General features: G+C 41.1%; 2 protein-coding genes across 2 annotated transcripts; one reads left to right on the top strand and one right to left on the bottom strand.

The window, feature by feature from the left end:
* Window positions 1-1,120: 1,120 nt before the first annotated feature.
* On the top strand, window positions 1,121-11,770 carry LOC119427736 (coiled-coil domain-containing protein 9B). Its single transcript, XM_037695375.1, has 10 exons — window positions 1,121-1,225; window positions 2,882-2,935; window positions 4,232-4,410; window positions 6,778-6,827; window positions 6,901-6,951; window positions 7,030-7,126; window positions 10,179-10,212; window positions 10,315-10,849; window positions 11,331-11,440; window positions 11,744-11,770. The coding sequence occupies exons 1-10, from the start codon at window positions 1,121-1,123 to the stop codon at window positions 11,768-11,770; spliced, it is 1,242 nt and encodes a 413-aa protein (XP_037551303.1).
* A 5,284-nt stretch (window positions 11,771-17,054) lies between these two features.
* Window positions 17,055-18,516, bottom strand: LOC119427888. Its single transcript, XM_037695549.1, has one exon. It carries the CDS (start codon window positions 18,306-18,308, stop codon window positions 17,763-17,765), a length of 546 nt encoding a protein of 181 aa, XP_037551477.1. The 5' UTR covers window positions 18,309-18,516; the 3' UTR covers window positions 17,055-17,762.
* Window positions 18,517-20,258: the final 1,742 nt, after the last annotated feature.

The following is a 20,258-nucleotide window of genomic DNA, read 5'->3' as shown; positions in this document are numbered from 1 at the left end:
TATATATATATATATATATATATATATATATATATATATATATACTTTGTATATATATTTTTTTTTTTGTTTGTTTGTTTTGTTTTAATCCTCTCTCTCTGCACTTTAGGCATTTAATAGAAATAAGCTGTAAAATCTGATAAAAACTCAAATATGTACAAACACTACAGTTTTACTTGGATGTCATAATTAACAGACATTTTCAGATAAAGTACCACCAGCTGGGCTGTAAAATGTCACCCTGTCACTGAACTCAGACAACCCCACTGCCCCCCACGCCCCGTGTAAAGTATGCACAAACTCCTGAACAGCTGCTCGGCCTCAGTCTGAAGCCTGAAGCAAACACTCACACTTTTAGTGGCACTAACACAAGCTGCTCAATCCATAAACTGCAAAATCAGAGGAAGCTGGCAGATGATCTTCTACTATAAAACACACACACTCAGGTTTAGAGCCCATCGATGTTAAGGTTTCTTTCTAAATGTGTGTATAACGTTCTGACTGGCTGAAACTGAGCTCTGGAACTTCTGGGTTATTGTGCACTTACTCTAGTTGAACACTGTTATTTCTAGCCGTCTTTCCCCATTTATTTATCACATGCACTGAATCAGCACTTGAACAGTAGCCAGGACTAGTCATTTGGCAGCTCCAGAAACCTTGTTTCTACATGGTCAGTGTTTACATTATCTGTATCTTTTCACTGGACAAGAGCGAGAAGAATGCTGCGCAATGATTCAGCACAAGAGTTTAACTTAGTTCACTTTTATTGGACTTTTCTCCACCTCTAAAATATTTTCTTTAAGGAACAACTCCCTAGAAATAACTCATGAGTCTGCTGGGTGTGTCACATTCTGATTTAGTGCCTAAAAAGTCTCCATGACAGGAGCGAAAGAAGATGTGTGAAAGAAGGGAGGAACAAAAGGAGCACTGGAGGAGAAGGGTGGGGGGGGGGGACTTCTACCAACCTTCTGTCTATTTCCAGTCTGTTTCTCCTCTCTGAAACTTCAAGTGGTCTGACATGTCTGTTTCCCATTTCCCAGCACTGTGAAAGGGCTGATTTGATCTAATTAACATTCAACTGCCTTCTCACTCTGAAAAGGCTCATTATGCTGCCAAAGAGATGAAGCTGGCACGGTGCCAGGAAAGTGTTAGGGACAAATGGAAGGAAGGAGGGTTGAGGATAGACGAACAGAGGAATAAAGGTAACCAGAGTTCATCTGGATGTGTGAGTGAGTATATGGGTGTATCTTACATCTGTATGCTCTTTGTGGACTTCACATCTGCCTTCAACACCACGATCCCCCAAACCCTGATGGACAAACTATTCACACTAGGACTAAGCCCCTCCATTTGCAACTGGGTACTAGACTTCTTAACAAACAGACCACAGTCAGTGCGGATCCACAACTTCTCTTCCTCTACCATAACCTTCAGCACTGGCTCTCCTCAGGGATGTGTGCTGAGTCCTCTCCTGTTCACTCTGCTCACGTATGACTGCACACCTACCCATCCAGGCTGTCACATTGTAAAGTTTGTAGATGATACAACAGAGGTGGGATGCATCACAAACAATGATGAGTCCATCTACAGGCAAGAGGTGGAACACCTGGAGAGCTGGTGCAAAGAGAATAACCTTCACATCAATGTGAAGAAGACAAAGGAGATGATTGTGGCCTTCAGAAGAACAAACACACCTACACCCCCCTGAACATAAGAGGATCTGCGGTGGAAGTGGTCTCCAGCTACAAGTACTTGGGTGTGCACCTGAATGACGACCTCAGCTGGAGCAACAACACCACCAGCCTGATCAAGAAAGCTCATCAGAGACTACTTCCTCAGGCGGCTGAGACGAGCTGGTCTGTGAAGCTCAGTCCTCACCTCCTTCTACAGGTGTGCAGTGGAGAGCATCCTGTGCTCCAGCATCAACGTGTGGCATGGAGGCTGCACAGCTGCAGAAAGAAAAGCTTTGCAGAGAGTGGTGAAGGCTGCACAGAAGTCTGTCGGAATCAGGCTCCCCACCATCACAGACATCTACACCTCAGGAAGAGAGCCACCTGCATCATGAAGGACCCCACTCACCCAGCACACACATGTTTTGCCCTGCTCCCCTCAGGCAGGAGGTTAAGGAGCATTAAGTGTAGAACCACTAGACTGAGGAACAGCTTCTACCCTGAGGCTGTTAGACTCATGAATCTCTAACCAGAATAATCATTGTGAAAAATCACATCATGTTGCTGCTGATCTGTTTCATGTTGCTGCTGATCTGTTTCATGTTGCTGTGTTTATACGTGCTCATCTGCTCACACAGACTCATGTTTGTGCTGCTGTTCGACGTTATGTTTTTATGCTATTAGTACTTAGTGTATTATTTAGCTGATGTTTTACTTAGTTCATCTCTTAGATCTTATTAATGTTTTTCTTTTACATTTTACTGTTGGATGTAACTGGGACCCTGTGTACATAATCTTGTTCCACCACATGTACCACATGAGATGCAAATGACAAATAAATCTCTCTGACTCTGATTTGCTTGTACCTACAATGTGTCCACAGTTTTTTGACATGACTCACTAATTTGCTCTTGTTACCAAAAAAAACCCAAACATCTAAATTTCCTCCTGCAAAAGATGCATTTCATTTTACAAATCAGAAGATATATTCCAAGATCAGCTTCCTGCAACATTAAGCTGTTTTGGTGACGCTTTTGTTGAACCTTGTCAAGCTGTTACACCTTTAAAGCACTTGAGGGCAGTGTAGGGTAATTTATCTCCCTAAGTAGATAACTGCCCTCCCATGATTTCTCTGCTGCTTATTCTCAAAGTGATTCTTTACTACCATGTTTAACAACAAATTGCTGTGTCATCTTTTTCTTTGTTTTTAGCTCTGCATTCAGGAACAAGGAGACAGGCACACTGACGAGCATCCCAAATCCCAGGTAACATAGAGGAGACTCAGACCAACATCAGAATCTGAACATATTGTTACTTTATTTATAAACAGCATCTCAGATTTAAGAAAACCCACGTGACCGTGCAAGCACGCTGAAATGCAGATGCATTTGCACACTTCTCTCATCAGAGCCACAACACGTTGTCGTGCACGCTCCTCTTTTCTAGCTGTTTTCCCCACGTCTGCCGGCTCGTGTGCTGCTGTCAGTGGAGTAGCTCAGAGCTGTCTCACAGATCAGGCGTGCAATACATTAATATGCCACATGAGAAGGTAATTCTGCTCATGTTTACCCAGACTTCATCAGTCCAGACTCAGGGATTTTTATTTACTTTTTATTTGAGACATTTTGTGAGTGATAAAACCAGAAGATCTCTGGCTTTATTTACAGTTTTAGTTCACACAGTTGATCATTTTTTAGCACTGAGCAGATGTGGATCATCCACCATTCGTCTGTACCTACTTGCCTCCGTCCCTGACACTTTCCAAGCGACCGAGAAGTTTTAATTAGCAGCCTGAGTTGGCCTGTTGGAACATGTGGCACTGACCTCCCGTGTGGCCCTGGAGATCCCCTGAGGACCACAGATAAGGGAGGTGGAGAGCAAAAAAAGAATAAACAAAAGGATGAGCTCAGACGCTCTGTTCTCAAATAACTGCACGCAGAAAGGCCAACATGTTTACTTCACTGTGATTGGTCCAAACCTGACTGGAAAATATCACCCATCCTTACCAGCACGTTTTCTTTTTATTCACGGCTTTCAATGATGAAGCTGAGGTAAAGTGAGGACATTATGTAGATTTTAATTTGTTTTCTTGTTCCCGAAAAGACCGCCTTTGCCCAACAGCGTTCTCCGCCTCCTTCTATCAATCTGCTGGTGTTTTATGGGGTTTCTGTCAGAGCAGAGTGCTGTTTTCATCCTGGTTTGCTCTGAGGCTTTCTAACATCACCGCACAGCCTGCGTCCCTTTTGTGCATATTAAAGAGTCTGCATACGATTTACTTGTAGAAATAGAAAGCAGTCATGCCCCAGAGATAGAGGACCACATTCTATTAAATCTTTACTGACCCTGAGTATTTATGGGGAGGCTGACATTTAAATTAAAATAAAAGACGCGCTTGTGTTCTTGTCTTGTTTATTTGTTTACTCAGGGAGCTTAATGTGACCTTCAGCTTGTTTTTCTAATATGTTTTATAAACTGAAAGGAGCGTGTCTGTATTGAATAAGTCTCCACATTTTTTAGAGCATGAAAATGCAACAAAGTGTTTTTTTTTTTTGTCTAAGTAGGAGTCTGAGATCTTGCACGCCAGCACAGACCTCAACATCCCAACATCACGGGAGGAGCAGGAGGAGTATCAGCGGTGGAAGAAGGAGCGTGAACAGATCGACAGGGAGAGGGTGGCGCGCCATAAAAACGCTACGGGTCAGTGGAGACGGGCGTGGGACGTGGACAAAACTGAGAACATGTAAGACCGTTTGGCCTTCCCAAGACATTTTATCACCAATTATTTAAGAAATTTCGTCTGACTTTTTAATTGGGTGTTTGATTGTCTCTCTTTGTGTAATATTTGAAACTATTCAGAAAAGGTTGAATATATTTCAACATATCAGAGTTTGTCTTCACTAGTCCTCTTTGTTCGTAAAAAGAAAAAGGCGCTTCTTCATTGTTTTACCTACAAAAGTCGTCATCATTTCAAGTTGCTTAGCTTCATATTTCCTTCATTTTGGTAATCTCTTCTCTCATATATTTCTAAATATAAATATTTAGAAGTCAATATAATATCTCTCAGTTTTACAGTTCGTACAGCTAATATATTTTTCGCCTCTGGAATACTTGATTTGTATTTCAGCCACAGATCTATAACGACGGTCTGTTTTTTATCTCCTGGAAGTTTACTTTAAGATTTACTTTCAGAATTAAAAAAAAAAATCTTCTTCTAGAGAAAGAAGAATTGATTATTTGAGATTAATGCTGCATTTTTCCTGACCCTGAGTATTTATGGTGAGACTTGTCTAGAGTGCTGCTGTAGCTCAGTGGTCAGTACTACGGTCACATATTCCTGAGGCTGCAGGTTTGAGCACAGGTTGTATCAGGAAGGGTATCCGGCGTAATACAAATCCTTTGTGTGAAGTTCACTCACTGTGGTGACCCCTGAAGAAGGGAGCAACTTGAAGAAAAACAACATCATGGTGAGGCTTGTCTGAGCGGGAATTAAATAACTTCCTATCCTGGGAACTTTTCTGTTCCCAGTTATGAAAAAAAAAAAAACAGCAAAATTTAAATTACAAGGATAACACACATATTCCCTTACAAACGCTGATAATGCTCTTTGGATGACAAAACAATTGGAAGTCGTAGCTTATCAGTCAACTCAGCAAAGACAAACTTAAATTCACATCTTTGAAGTTTAGGACGAACAATAACAAATACAGTATTTTTTTTTTTTTTTTTTCATTTAGCCTTTCTTTATCCAGGTTAGTCTCATTGAGCCACGAGAACTCATTTTCAAGAGAGACCTGTTTAGGGAGCACATGGTGGGGTTAAGGGCCTTGCTCATGGGCCCAGAGTGGGGCGATTGACGGTGGGGGCAATATGATCTGCTTCAGTCTGTTTTGAGGAAAAATACAAAGCAAGTATAAAATCTGGGTGTCCTAATAGACTCAGATCCTCAGAGCCGAATGAAATTATTTGCTAAGACAGTTTACTGTCGCTTGAAAAATATAAAAAAATAAACAGGTCTTAAGTCACACAACTAGAATCAGAAGAAGTTTTAATAGATTTGAGTCCAAACGGACATTCATCTTAACCATAACTTGCTTGTTTGACAATATCTCACTGCCTCAAAGTGGCATTTTGACTTTAGTCAACATATTTCTTAAGATTCACATCTTTATACTCAGCTAATCTAACTTTGTCCTGATTTATATTTATCAGACATGGAAGAGGCTCTGCTCACTTAAAATAAAAAATAAAAAATCACATTTTCTTCCCTAAAGACAATTTTTTGGGGAATTTTGTTGGTTTGTATTCAGTCCACTGGCAAGCGTTTGCTTCATAATCAGGAGTTTATTTTAATGTTTTTTTTTCTTCTATTTTTAGATATTTTGGCAGAAGTTCAGAGTAACTTTCAGTGCAGCTGAGAGGAAAAACAAAGAACAGCCTTCATTCTTTTGATTACATTATTCAGATGAATAATCTATTAGATGAGCTGCATGTTCTTTTTTATAACAATATAAAAAAAGCCATGAAAGTAGCTCTGACACAATCAGTCAAGTATTTTCTTCCATTCATCACCGTATAAATGTTTTGCTGCCAACATATAGTCTTGTTTTAAGCAGTAATGTCCCATCACTTGGTGAAGTCACACAACAGCACCCCAAACTGTCTGGGATTAAAAATACAACCTATCAATCTGAAATGTTTTGTTTTATTCAAACTAACTGAGGTGATATAGCACAAAAGGTCACATATTGTGCTGTTTTAGGAAGCCTCAAAATGTAAAGAAACAAGGGAGGGCCTGCTATTCTTAGCCAAAGGGATTAGGGACGGAATAGTTTGCCTTATTTGGCAAAGCTTAAACAACAGCTCAGATCTAGAACACAGGCAAAAATGTATGTTTTGTTCAGCAAGTTTGATGGTCTCTGGATGTGAAATACAGTATATGGGTGTGTCTAAGTGGTTTCTGTAGATTTCATTGTGTAGGCTTTTTAAAAAATGTCCTGACTGAAATATGAGAGAAGTCTGATTTTGGGCTAAAGATGAGCTGGATATGATGAATGAATTTGGAAACTTACCCGCTTTTTTTGCTTCTGTTTGTTTTTCTTTCCTTCAGGTTTTCAGACAAATGCCTTCCTGACAGAGACTGGGGGCCTTCAAGCAGAGGTAAAACACTGATGCTGACCTAACATGATGAGGAAGATCTTTTACTTGCAAACATGCTTTTATATTGTTTTAGGAGGTCGAAATGCAAGAAGAGGGCAACAAAAGGCGGGCGGCGACTCCAGAGGTATGCTATACAAAATTTATCAAATGGTGCAATTCTTAAGAAAAAGCCTAAAAAAATGAAAATAACTTTTTGTTTCAGGTCATTGGAAGAGAGGCAAAGACAAGGCAGCTAAAAATGTGCTTGTGATGAGCAGTAAAGCAAAAGGCAAGGATCGTTTGACTGGGAGGGCCAGGAGGTCAGTAACTGCCAAACATAATCAACATTTTATGCTTTTTGTACCCGTTGGGATGTCTCTTGCTGCATCAGTTAATTGTCATGAGAGAAATAACCATGACTAATGAAACGGGGATGTGGGAAGGCCATGCTGTTTTCCTGAACTGTGGCCCTTGTGTACAAATTTCCCTGCCTGTCATGAGGCTTGATTTAGAAGTTGCAGCAGCTGATTAAATAACCGTGAAAGGCCTTGCTGTGTTGTGACGCAGTCAGCTTCTCCAGTGTGGTCAAGTGAATATTGTGTCCAGGTTCTGGTGAAAAATAATTTAAACAGTCCACAAAACATCAGAGCTGGAAGTGAAGCAAGATGTTCTGCTCGTGTTGCTGATGAATTTCTGTCTTCAAGAGCAGAAGCACCATGGGGGTCAAATAAACGAGGTGTGTCTTTAAGGGGTCCAGATGTGCTGCTAACACTTAGCTACAGGTTTACTTGTGGAGCTTAGACCTGTGGCAGCTGTGGCTGGGAGAGTTTGAGTCGATACCTCTAATCACAGCTCCTCCTTCACTTTTATCCGAGACGGAAACGGATGTCCAAATTGGTCCCAGTGGTCTCACTATCACTTTCCGTGGCTGCGAGCATTTGTACGTCTGGGAGCAAATCACGTATGCTCTGCTCACATATGATTGTGCAGCTACCCATCCAGGCTGTCACATTGTAAAGTTTGCAGATGATACAGCGGTGGTGGGATGCATCACAAACAATGATGAGTCCAGCTACAGGCAAGAGGTGGAACACCTGGAGAGCTGGTGCAAAGAGAATAACCTTCACATCAATGTGAAGAAGACAAAGGAGATGATTGTGGACTTCAGAAGGAACAAACACATCTACACCCCCCTGAACATAAGAGGATCTGCGGTGGAAGTGGTCTCCAGCTACAAGTACTTGGGTGTACACATGAATGACAACCTCAGCTGGAGCAACAACACCACCAGCCTGATCAAGAAAGCTCATCAGAGACTCTACTTCCTCAGACGGCTGAGGCGAGCTGGTCTGGGAAGCTCAGTCCTCACCTCCTTCTACAGGTGTGCAGTGGAGAGCATCCTGTGCTCGAGCATCAATGTGTGGCATGGAGGCTGCACAGCTGCAGAAAGAAAAGCTTTGCAGAGAGTGGTGAAGGCTGCACAGAAATCTGTCGGAATCAGCCTCCCCACCATCACAGACATCTACACCTCCAGATGCAGGAAGAGGGCCACCTGCATCATGAAGGACCCCACTCACCCAGCACACACACTTTTTGCCCCACTCCCCTCAGGAAGGAGGTTAAGGAGCATTAAGTGTAGAACCACTAGACTGAGGAACAGCTTCTACCCTGAGGCTGTTAGACTCATGAATCTCTAACTAGAATAATCACTGTGAAAAACCATATCATGTTGCTGCTGATCTGTTTCATGTTGCTGCTGATCTGTTTCAATGTTGATGTGTTTATGCGTGCACATCTGCTCACAGACTCATGTTCATGTTTGTGCTGATGTTCAATGTTTTTATGTTATGAGTGCTTAGTGTATATTTAGTTGATGTTTTTCTTAGTTCATATCTTAGATGTTATTACTGTTTTTCTTATACATTTTATTGTTGGATGTAACTGGGACCTTGTGTACATAATTTCGCTCCACCACATGTACCACATGAGGTGCGAATGACAATAAATAAACTCTGACTCTGACTCTGAAATCAAAAAGTACTTTAGCTCAACATATTTTGATATTCGGTTTTCTGGACTGAAAATCTACAACTTTATTTTCAGAGTCCAAAACATTGTTTTAAAGGAAATAAAAATAGATCTTTATTGTGTATTGTTTATTGTATAAGCTGCTTTGAATAGAAAGGCAGGATCAGAATTCTCACTTTTAACTTCAGATATTTTTATTGTTTTTGTTGTCTGTGATTTTTAGCAAATAAAAATATTTAGTATTCACTCAAAATGTCTTCAGTACAAATATAAAATTGAACTACAAACTTGAATTTCTCAGAGTAATGAAGCTCGGTGTTCAAACTCTGGAGTCATTTGTGAACATTTATCTACAAACTATAAATATTAATAACACTAATGACCTACTACAACTCAGACATCTGAATTAAGTAGTGGAAAGGGGTAAAAAATTATGTTAAATTTTCAAAAACTTTCCAAATGTTTTCATGGGAGGTTAAGCAGGGGATTTTAGGAAATATTTCATACTGGAAACTGTTCATGGAAATGATGGAAATCAACTGGAAAATGGGAATAATTTGAACAAACTATGTCATGTCATGCAAACAAAACCAAAACATTTCATTTTGTCATTGGCAAATGATGAGTTTGACCCAAAACTTATAAAAGTAAATAAAAGTAAAGACCTAATTTGCATATGATGACATCACTGCATTGTTACGCAATTTTTACAGAACAATACAGTTTATATATTTCCACAGTTCTCTTTTGATGCTGTAATCCTTTTATAAAATAATGAACACAGCTCTGACCAAAAATATTCTTGTTATATGTTTTTTGCCATTGTATTCACTTAAAAACAAACAAATAGTATGTGCATACAACTACAAAATTATTAAAATGTCTGAATTTATATAAAGAAACTGTCAAATTTATACAGACACCTCTTAACAAAACTGTTTACATCTTATTTGATTGTTGTCTTGGCTTTTTTTTTTTGTAATTTTATCTACATAAAAAACAAAGCAAGTTTCAGTAAATGGTTATTTCACAACAAAACTATTTACAACTCTGAACAAAACTTTTTTGTTACCGTTTACATGTAACGTGACATAGTTTGGACTTTTTTAGGGTGCGGTGTCACTCATTTTATGGTCCAGTAATTAAATCTGGTTGTTTCAGTCAAGATTGTGCTAAAATATATTTTCTCGAACTATAAATAACTATATATAAAATAGCATAACGTCAATATTTTAACTTACAGGTCTAATCCCTTAATTTCCCGTTAGTTCCCATGGAAAGTTTCTAACTTTGAAAATTCCCAGAATTTTATTACTGATTAAGTTTTAATGTAATTTTTTTTAGATGGCAGTCAGATGATGATGGAGAGAACCGACAGGTGAGAGGTGAAACTTGTGTATGAATAAATATTACCTGCGCAGATTAAAAACTGACGTTGAATGATAAATAATAGCTATTGTTTTCTGATCTCATCTCACAGGCTTCTGATACAACACTAGAAGAGTTTCTTGAGGAACTCGATGCCCTGACAGATTCTAACAAAGAAGATCTTAAAGATCAGGAGTCTATAGCAAAGCTGGATTCTTTGTGTGCACCTGAAGAGGTGAGGGACCTCAAAGAAGTCATCGTCCCTCAGAAGAAAGCACAGGCCTCGTCGCCTCGAGGGTCGGAGAAGAAAGTACGTTTCTCAGAGGAACTCGTCCAGAATGCTCCAGCTGAGCAAACTTCTCAAGAGTCTGCTGGTGCAGAATCCAAAGGCTCTTTGAAAGTTTCCTCACCAAAAAAAAACAAGCGTGAAGTAGAGAGGCCACAGCTTCCTGCTACAAAGCAGGATGAATCTCAGGGCAAAGGAGGAAGTCGTCCTGCTCTTCCTGTTGCCCAGCAGCAGGCGTCTGAAACCGAACACAATGAAAAAGAAAGAAGCCCTCCCACAGTTCCCAGCTCCCCTCCTGCTGAAAAAGCCAGTGCCTCTTTGCAGCCTGTGTCCAAAGGCAGCAGCAACAGTACAAACACAGGTACAGCACAGCTCATGATAATTATTACCCACCGCTGAGGACGAGCAGTACTGTGTTTGTCCATGTCTGGGAGTGTGTCCATTTATATGAACTGTTAGCAAAACATCTCGTGAGACACTTAAGAAAATTTTCCAAGCTTAATATTTGGCTGCACATGTACAGCTTTTGAAGCCAACCTGATTCAACATGGTCACCACAGCTAATTAACATCAGCCAACACAAAAATGACCATATATTTAGTTTTACAGATATTGAAGTTAAATTTGGTGTGGAGGTAGCTGAGAGTCATTCACAACACACACTCTGAGTGCTAACAGATCATGGGAGATCTTACAGGATATTGGACCAGACTGTTTTGTTTATTTTCAACGTTTCACCAGAACAAATGAACCTCTCATTTCTCAACGTAAGATGATCTTACTCCAAAACGCTTGCATGAAAGGTAGCGGGATGCTAGGCCTTCAGTGTTACTTACAGTGAGGGAACTTGTTTTTCTCTTCTTCCACAGAAGAACTGATTGACTCCAGCCTGTCTGTTCTCAGGATGGAGTCCAGAGAAACGCACCAAACACTCTCCACCAGCAATGACAAGGTCAGTGTCGGAAACACGGAGACGAGTTGGGGGGAGGGAATTAATAGACATATAAATGGATGGATGAGGAACAATTAGAAAAATATCTCCACTGCAGCTTTGATGTCAGTATAGTCGGCACCTCTGAGGTCTGATGAAGTGCAGATACAGTAACACCTCTTCATCTCATCATCCACCAGGACACACAATAACCGCCCACTTGAATCATTCATATAAAGAAATGGTGGGCCTTAGTTACATAAATTGTGATAAAAATACAAATGTAACCATTAATTTTTTTGTATGCTCTTTCTCTTTTTGCAGGCAAGAGAGCATGGGAAGATTGTCTGACACTTTTGGATTGTAAAATCACTGCATTTGGACTCTTTTAAACATAATTTAATTTTGCTGCAGTGCATCCCTCCTTATTGGATCTGAAACTTCACAGAAAGAAAGAGTGTTATTGAATATATCCTCCCAGCTCAAACTATTTCACATCTAAGCACTTTATAAGTAAACAGGACGGTGTACTGACATTCTGTAGGATGTTGGCACACTGCTCGAGTGCAATAAGGTTGAGTGTTTACATTTGTATGAAGATTTTAAGGTACATATCAGGAGGCTAGCTAATGAGTTTAGCCCTTGAGAATAAGCAAAAGTCAGTTTATCCAGTGCCTGATTCTGCCTTAGATGTATGGTGAATAAATTCTGTAATATTTATTTGCAGACTCAGCATTTATACACAGAAATATAGTGACAAAACAGAATATTCCTGCACTGTTTAGGTTTGTGCAAGAAAATGACTGTTTCTAGTTTCCAAACATTACTACTGACATAAATGTTTCTATTACCCAGAAAAACAAAAGCATAATAAGCTAAATTTACTCAAAGAGCTGTATAATTGTGACTCGGATGAGGGGTTAATGAATTAGATTAAATATCTATTCTAAAGGAAATGAAAGAAAGAAGTTTCTCAACTCCAACTTTCTGAATATGGCAGCTTACAATTTTCATTCTTTATTTGATGAAAGTTAGAAACATTGCCTGAAGTGCATTTTAGCTCATTTATTTTTTTGAGTAAAATGAGCAGACGAAAAATATGTTTTAATGCAAAAAACAAGCTAACCTGGAGGTAGCCTTGTGTTTTTATTTTCTTACTTTGCATAAAAAAACGTGAAGTCAAAGTAAAAATTTTCTACTCAAGGTTCATTGAAGGCAACTTATATGTAAGTGTATATAGTTATGACCAGGTGGAGACTGTTTTTGAACAAGTTGATGCAGAACGTGTTGGACTTTCTGTTTTATTCTAAGTTAAACAACCAGTTTAAAGACATAAAACTGCTGAGGTAAAGGCTACATTAACAGGTTCACTGGAGAGCAAAGTTTTATTAATTTCTTACCCATGTGCTCATTAAAGTACCGCAATAAAACTCAGTCTCATCAAAAGTTGCCGTTTCAAATCACAAACATTTTTTGTGATTAAAACATATTTTAATTGCTTGATGAGGTTCCTGTAGAAATTAGTGAGATCACAGTCGAAACACTGGGAACCAGTTGGAGTTCTCTTTCTTTTGTTTGTTTGTTCTGTACTATAACCACCAAATATACACGTCGTGGTTTATTTTAAATTAAAACACCCGCAGCTCGTGTGCCTTGCTAATCACCTCTTCAAACACGGAAGGTGATCTTTAATGTCATGGTTTGTATCAGATCTGTTACGTGTACTGCGCTGACGGCGCAGCATCACTTATTGTATTTATTTGACATCAGAATGTTACATGTGTTTTTATTTATTGCCAGTCTGCTGTTTTTATTTTTGCTCTCATGTGATAAGAAGCCTTAAAAAAACAAACCCTTGTGGCTTTCATCAGAGCCGCGGTGTAGTAAACGGTTATGTAACAATGAGTGGAGAGCTTTGTGTCGGCTTCAGCTGAGGTTACGTAAAATACAAACCGCCAGGAAGCAAAAACAAGACGTAAAAGAACGTGAACCTTATTTTCTGGAAGTAGAAGCTACATTTCTGGTATCTGTTTTAAAAACAGGTGACCTCTGATGCCTTTGAAACTCCCTGTGGGATTCGGTGTTGTGAAATAAAACGTAGAGCATGCAGTCATAGCGTAGCTCGGTGTTACATCCTTGGAACACGTAGGTGATTGTCTGCTTCCATCCAGTGTTTGCACCTCTACCACTGTATGAGTGTCTGAGCTGTTATTGCAGCGTTTTGCTGTTCAAACCGAAGGAAAACAATAAAAATATTTTTCTGTACTTCAAATTCTGATGGCTGACCCTAATTTGTTGCACCTTCTCATCACGTGTCCTCACTTCGCATGCGTTTATGAACGGAGCGTTTAATATGTCAGGAAATGCCGTTCGTGGAGTTTTTCATCGTGTTGATTCATTTGAGCTGAACTCTGCAGGGCTGTTGAATTCGGAGCAGGTGGGACATCCCACAGGTGCCGCTGTTTTTAATTACCTTCTCCCAAGGTGACCTCCACCGCAGCCTTCTGGGCCTGCCAGGTGTTTGCTGCACACAATGTACAGAGGCCTTGCTTTTCTCCGAAATGCACTGAACGGTTTGAATTGTTCCACAAACCGTATGGATTTTATTCTCGCAAACCAAACAACGCTTAGGTTTCTCATGCCTCTTTGCTCACTTTAGTGCAAAGCTAGCTAATGATTTTTAGAGTTGACCACATTACAGCACTGCAGTGGGGGTGTTGGTGGAGGTGGTTTAAGAGGATTGAAGTGCAGTGTAGGATTATGTCAGCTGCAGTCAAGAGAAGCTTGATTTTATGATGAAGCAGGTGCTCTGTGTTTAGTTAAAAGTAGCTTCAAAGCAAGCCAGTGTTGAGGTCTGTTATTTTATACCATTTTATCATGTTTTTTCAAGCTTCCAGAGAAGTCTGCTAACGAGAGCCTCACATAAGTTCTCCATAAACCCAAATCCTTTTATAGAAGTTCAGCAAACGGAGCATTTTTATTTCAAACAAAGCCGTCGGCCGGCTCCAGCTTTATATTTGCTTGGCAGATATGATGTAATCCTATTTATCTGAGCTTCAGCAGGCGGCAAAGAATTGTTTGTTTTCCTCTAAAATATTAAAGTTTGGCTTTAAGCTAAAAACAAAGAAGTAAATTTTTCTTCCTGATTGGGTCTGTAACAGTTTTTCTTTTTTCTTACCAGCCACAGCTTGAGCAGCGTGAGGTAATAAAGGCTGTCATTACAGCTGATGGATAAAAACTAAATGGGAGCGAGTTCTTGGCTGGTTTTGGCCCCGTGACCCTGACAGAACCCGACAGGTTAGCGTGTGCGTCATCCTTCCCGAACCTTGTCACGGCTCAAGATAAGTAACGACCACGCCTCTGCAGATGCCCTGCTCAGGAGGAGTGTGCTCTCTTCACCTCCTCTCTTCCTTCTTTTCTTCCTCTCAACCTAGAAATCCAAAGTTTAGACTCGCAGTGTCCCTGTGCTGCCAGCTGCACTAATCTGAAGTCAGATTACGGTTTTACCGTCAAAAATTTTGTTTTTGTGTGCAATTCTAGAATCGTGCAGACATTTTAGATGCAATAATTGATGGAATCAGCTTCAGCCTGTAAACCATCATACAAAGACCTCCACCTTCATGTCTATTATAGGTTCTCAAATGTCTCTGATGATCTTATCTGTGGAAAACAAGCAGGAGGGACGGTGATGTCACAACATTGGATTCCTCCAGCTCAAATACACTGACAATGTGTCCTGAATTCATTGGTGAAATAACTAAAAGATGGGGAGCGTTTGACTTTCATTAATATTAGTGACACAGATTGGCTTTTAAAATAGCAGCCATTTTAATCTTTGCCGTGCCATCCAAATGCTGGTTAAAGCTCTATCATGCAAAGAAGATGCCACATGTGAACACTATTCAGAAATACCGTCTTCTTTGTTCCAAATTTAAATGAGTCCAAATGGAAAATGTTTCTGCAGTCAAACAAATCAAAGTGCAAAACCTTTGGCGAAACATCTGGCCTGTTCTCTGAGCTCAGTTCAGAACCCTGCTTCCCTGATGGTAGCAGCTCACACATCTGGAACCATGGCACCATGAACGCAGAACATTATGTGCATGTTTTAGAACAAAATGTGTTCCCATCCAGACATCTTCTTCAAGGAAGGCTTTGCGTATTTCAGCAGAACAATTTTAAACTGCGTACCGCATCTATTGGTTTTTAGAAGAGTCCAAGTGCTGAACTGCTTACAGTCCAGAGCTCTCCTTAATTTAAAACATTTAGTGCATCATGAAACCAAAAAGTCAACAGAGAAGACCCAGGACTGTTGAAAATCCTACATCAAACCAAAAAATGGGACAACATCCCCCCCTCCAAAATCTCCAGCAGCTGGTCTGCTTAGATCGTAAACGTTTACAGCCTGTTAGGAGATGCTCACACTGAAAAACAGCTCTGCTCCAACGTTTTAAGATGAGGAGTGAAGCTCAGCTGCTTTTTTGCTTTTGGACTTGACAGCTGCCGTTGATACAGCTGACCGCAGTGTCCTGAGCTCCTGGCTGGAGCAGTGTGGCATGGCACTAGCCTGGTTCAGGTCTCACCTGTCTGACAGGAGCTTCTCTGTAAGACTTGGAGGATCTGTTTCCTCCTCGCGTGGAGTTCCTCAGGGCTCAGCCTTGTGCGCCCTCTAGATCCCTCAGCTCTAATGATCCCTTTGGTTTTTGTTGTCCCGAGCTTTGCAAATCAACGCCTTCTACTTTTATTTACATTATACAAAATGTCCCAACTTTTTTTGGAATTGAGGTTGTACAACCACAAGGTAATGCGATGTTCAAGAGGGATCCATTGTGTGTCACAAAACAAGTCTCACGTTTTGGAACTGATTTCATGTCAGATAATAAAATGACCTGGGTGAACTGGCTGTGTTCTGACTGAGCTATAGCTTCCAGCAATAACCGCACAGATGAACTCCTCCATCAACAGGTCAGCATATATTAAAAAAAAAAAAGCAGTGGCAATGTATCTGCTGTGTTACGTGGTCTGCTTTCTCTGATGAATGAACATCCTGTTAGGACACTGACACAGCAACATGTCATCACTGTCACATCAAAGTCAGGTGGCGGCTGCTCAGCCGGAAATCAAACGATTTAATTTTTTACGAGTGAATGATGGTTTTCACTGGCAGCATATAAAACAAACCTTTTCAGCCAAGCAACCCATTTTTTTTTTAGAGAGAGGGAACTGAATGAAAATAGCAGCATTGTGTAATGTGCTCCTCTGTTTCGTACAGTAACAACAGAGAGCTGAAATCAATGCGCCTCCCTCACATGATGCTGACAGAACAAACAGGAAGGCTGCTCTGATCTCCTCGCTTCACAAGCGCTTGTATAAAATGTAAGCGTGAGCTGCGGCGCAGTCACCTCAGACTAACGAACTCAATTAGTTCAACAGTTTCAAAGGTCCTCCTGAAATCTGATTAAACCAACAGAAACAGAGATCTCTCTTTCTACACCTTCACAGCAGTCGGCGCTCGTCGTAACACTCTGAACTGAGTCACCATCAAATCTCACGTTTAAAACAAAGGGATCATTTATTTAGATTTATGTTATGGCTTTAAATAAAACAGAATGCTCTCAAAGATGATAGAGATGTCCATATATAAAACCATAGAAATAAAGATTATTTTCTAAGGATGTTTATTTGTTTGTTGTGATATAGTTATATCTGTTATACATGAATAAAAATCACCTAATTCCACTAAAAGTTAATCAAGGCGAAAATATGTATGCCTGTCTTATATGTACATAACCAAATACACGTAACATTTACATGGTTATATGCACATACTGTACCTGAGCATAAATTAATAATGCAGGTTCCCCTAATGGGAGTTTGATCCGTTATGTTAAAATAAAGCAGTGTGAATCTGAACCGGCTAATAAATGGCAGTGGCGTAATATGTGTGAGACATATTTAGGTCTTGCGCAACCTTTATTTTTGGCCCTAACTCCCGTGACTTCACCCAGTTTTATCCAGATGTGCAGGCAGGCTATCAAAGGTGTCCGAGGCAAAGTAGACACAAACTGATTTTAAGGCAGATGTTCTAAATAAAACGAGAAGGAAAAACAGTGATCTCTGAAGAAAATAGCTCCTCTTTCCTCGGTCATAAAATGTGCACCCCAGCATCCTGTGGACTCTGCAAATGGAGTTTTTTTTTCCCAAATTATTATTATTTTTAAGCAGAGACCTTTGTGTTATCCGACCTGCGGTACTGAGAATGTAAAACACTCCATTTTGGGATGGGGGGGTAAGTCTTAAAGTCAGAGGATCAGGGGATCAGCCTCCTCTCTGGTCAGATCAGGCTTTAGGATGCAGCCTCCTCCTCCTCCTCCTCGTCCTCCTGGATAACAGGAGACTCCGTGGTGCTTGGAGACGTGTCCGATCTCTCCGTGTGACCGTACGAAGGCGCGTGTAGTCCTTCCTCCTGCGCACCTTCCGTGCCCGCACCGCGCGCAGAGACCCCCTCCACCCCTTGGTCCCACTGAAACGCCAGATTGTGCGGGGTTGAGCTCAGCCAGCCCTTCACGGACAGCATCCTGCTCTGTGTGGAGTTCAACTCTGACACTGAGCTGTTGGAGGGGACTGTGGAGCTGTTCGCGGTGGGGGGGACCCCTTCGGGCCCCACGGGCTTCCCAGCTGAATTGGAAGATGCGCCGGTGGGTTTCCAGATCAGGCTGTAGTAAACAGCCAGGATAATGGCTGCTAAGGACACCGACAGCACATAGGCAAACACAGTGGCGAGTCTCACCCACTTCTTGTTCGTCTTAGCAGCCATTTTGGCCTTTTTGTCCCCCGTGTAGGTGGCAGGTTTGCCTCTCTCCATGTTGGGCATGAAGTCCCGCTCGCGCATGTTGCCCCTGTTTTTGCCGCGGTGCTCCACGACCCCCTCCGTCTTGAAAGGTCGGTTCTCCTCGGTCCGAGAGAAAAGCAGGAAGCGGATGGAGGCAGGTCTGGAGGTCTGAAGAGCTCGGAGGTGCTTTGTGTCCCGCCTCAGTTCATGTCGGAGCCGCCGCGCTTCATTTGGGGCTCCCCGGCGCAGCTGCGTTTCATAACCGCATCCACAGAGGCTGCCGCGCGCTTCTGCAGCACCCGAGACCAAAACAGGCAATAAATCCACCTTATCTGCTGAGATTTCCGGGGAACATCTGGCTGTAGGCCCGCTGCGTCTCCACAGGGTTTGATGTCATCTATTAGAAGGGGTCTTACGGCGCACAGATGCGCGTCTTATCCAGCGAATGAAGTCGCTGGCTCAGCTAAAAATACGGGAGGGGGGCGGGCGGTGGCTCTTAAAGAGGCAGCGGGGCTGAGGAGACGAGGCGGAACGAAGAAGTACACGAAAAACATCACCTTCACATCAGGATGCTGCGCGATGCGGAGGGGAGGGAGCTTGTCGGAGCGACGCGCGCACCCAAGCGGACTGGATGATGCGCGCGCAGACGCAACAGAGATTCATTTCTGTTGAAATTATGTAACAGCAGCAGAGACGTGTGGCGCACACACATCTGGATGAGTTTTCGACCTCACCTTTGCTCATGAGCACGAGGAAGCTTAAAGTGTATCACCCGCCGCTGAAGGTGAAGGCGAACAATACTGTTTTTTGCCCGCCTGTCTGTTAGCAAAATATCCCATGAAACTAATGGTGCACATCTGGAGTCAAACTAATTTAAGCTCAGCAAGTTTAAGACATTGAGCTGTAGCTGAGGGTGATGCGTTCTCGCAATATTATGTGATAAAGTAGTTTTAAAAGTTGCACCAAAACAGCTATAACTTCATTATTCCCCGACATGCGATGACTTGGGAAGGCAGAAGGCGATATGCATGCCTTCAAGGAAAGTTAGGGTTTTAATAAAGTGTGAATTAAAAAGTTATTAAAAGTCAAATCATTAAACAGCTGCAAGTAAATAAAATATTTTAATGAGTTGAGTTTCTTATTCAAGTTTCAGCAGGGGTGACAAGCAGTGCTCCTGACTGTCTCATTGGGACATCTTGACACATTAGTCTTGGACCCCACAGTGGCTCCCTTGTCCCCTGTGTGCTCCCTGACTGATTGTTTGCATTAGCTACACAACCAGAAGGTTTATTTGAATGTTATCCAAATGACCGGCGAGCTGTTGCCGAAACAGCAGTCAGCCTCCTCCAGAACTTCGGGACTGAATGATCCTAAACTGATGGTTGTTGTGGCACAATTTTGGTAAAATAGTAATACTTCAAATAAAATGCAGAGAGTGAAGAGAAAAAAAATATTTACACAATTTAAGAGTCTAAAAATATTAAAAAAACACTAAAGTATTTCTTACTATAATGTATAGTGTAAATAAGTATATTGTGTACTATGCTGTACAATATTATTTTGTTTAATATAAAAATCACATCAAATGACTGTAGAAATAACTCTGATCACAAGTTGTTTTGGAAGTGAAGTTTTTTGGTGGAGTTTGTACTTTAATATTAATTAAACACATACACCTTTTTTTTAAATATAATTTCACCTCAATATTCATGTTGCAACATCAGAAATATAACCCACACATGAAGCTGTTTACTTTTTGTTCACTTTTTAAGAAAACCATTCTCACAATGGACGACAGAATCCACGGGTGCTGATGCATTTTTTTTTTCCTAGCTTCATTTGCAATGCATATAGCTGGGGTGCGTCCTGACTACAGTCAGATGCAACAAGCTCCAGTTTAACGCATCTTTTGGATGCAAATGGAAGAATAGGGTAGTTTGTAGATATAACCATGGCAGATTTCCCCAAAGTGGCTTTATTTCAGCTATAGTATTACTCAACCAAAACTTA

Source organism: Nematolebias whitei, chromosome 21, assembly GCF_014905685.2.
Source record: "Nematolebias whitei isolate Nwh7 chromosome 21, NemWhi1, whole genome shotgun sequence".
Taxonomy (NCBI): Eukaryota; Metazoa; Chordata; class Actinopteri; order Cyprinodontiformes; family Rivulidae; genus Nematolebias; species Nematolebias whitei.
This window is presented reverse-complemented; position numbering and strand designations above follow the sequence as displayed.

What these genes read in the sequence shown, in the direction of transcription:
- LOC119427736 (XM_037695375.1), top strand. Translation starts at nt 1,121, where the DNA reads ATGAAGCTGGCACGGTGCCAGGAAAGTGTTAGGGACAAATGGAAGGAA. An exon ending in ACCAGAGTTCATCTGGATGT is followed by an intron (nt 1,226 to 2,881) that starts GTGAGTGAGTAT and finishes CTTTGTTTTTAG; the next exon opens with CTCTGCATTCAGGAACAAGG. An exon ending in GTGGACAAAACTGAGAACAT is followed by an intron (nt 4,411 to 6,777) that starts GTAAGACCGTTT and finishes TCTTTCCTTCAG; the next exon opens with GTTTTCAGACAAATGCCTTC.
- LOC119427888 (XM_037695549.1), bottom strand. Translation starts at nt 18,308, where the DNA reads ATGCGCGAGCGGGACTTCATGCCCAACATGGAGAGAGGCAAACCTGCC.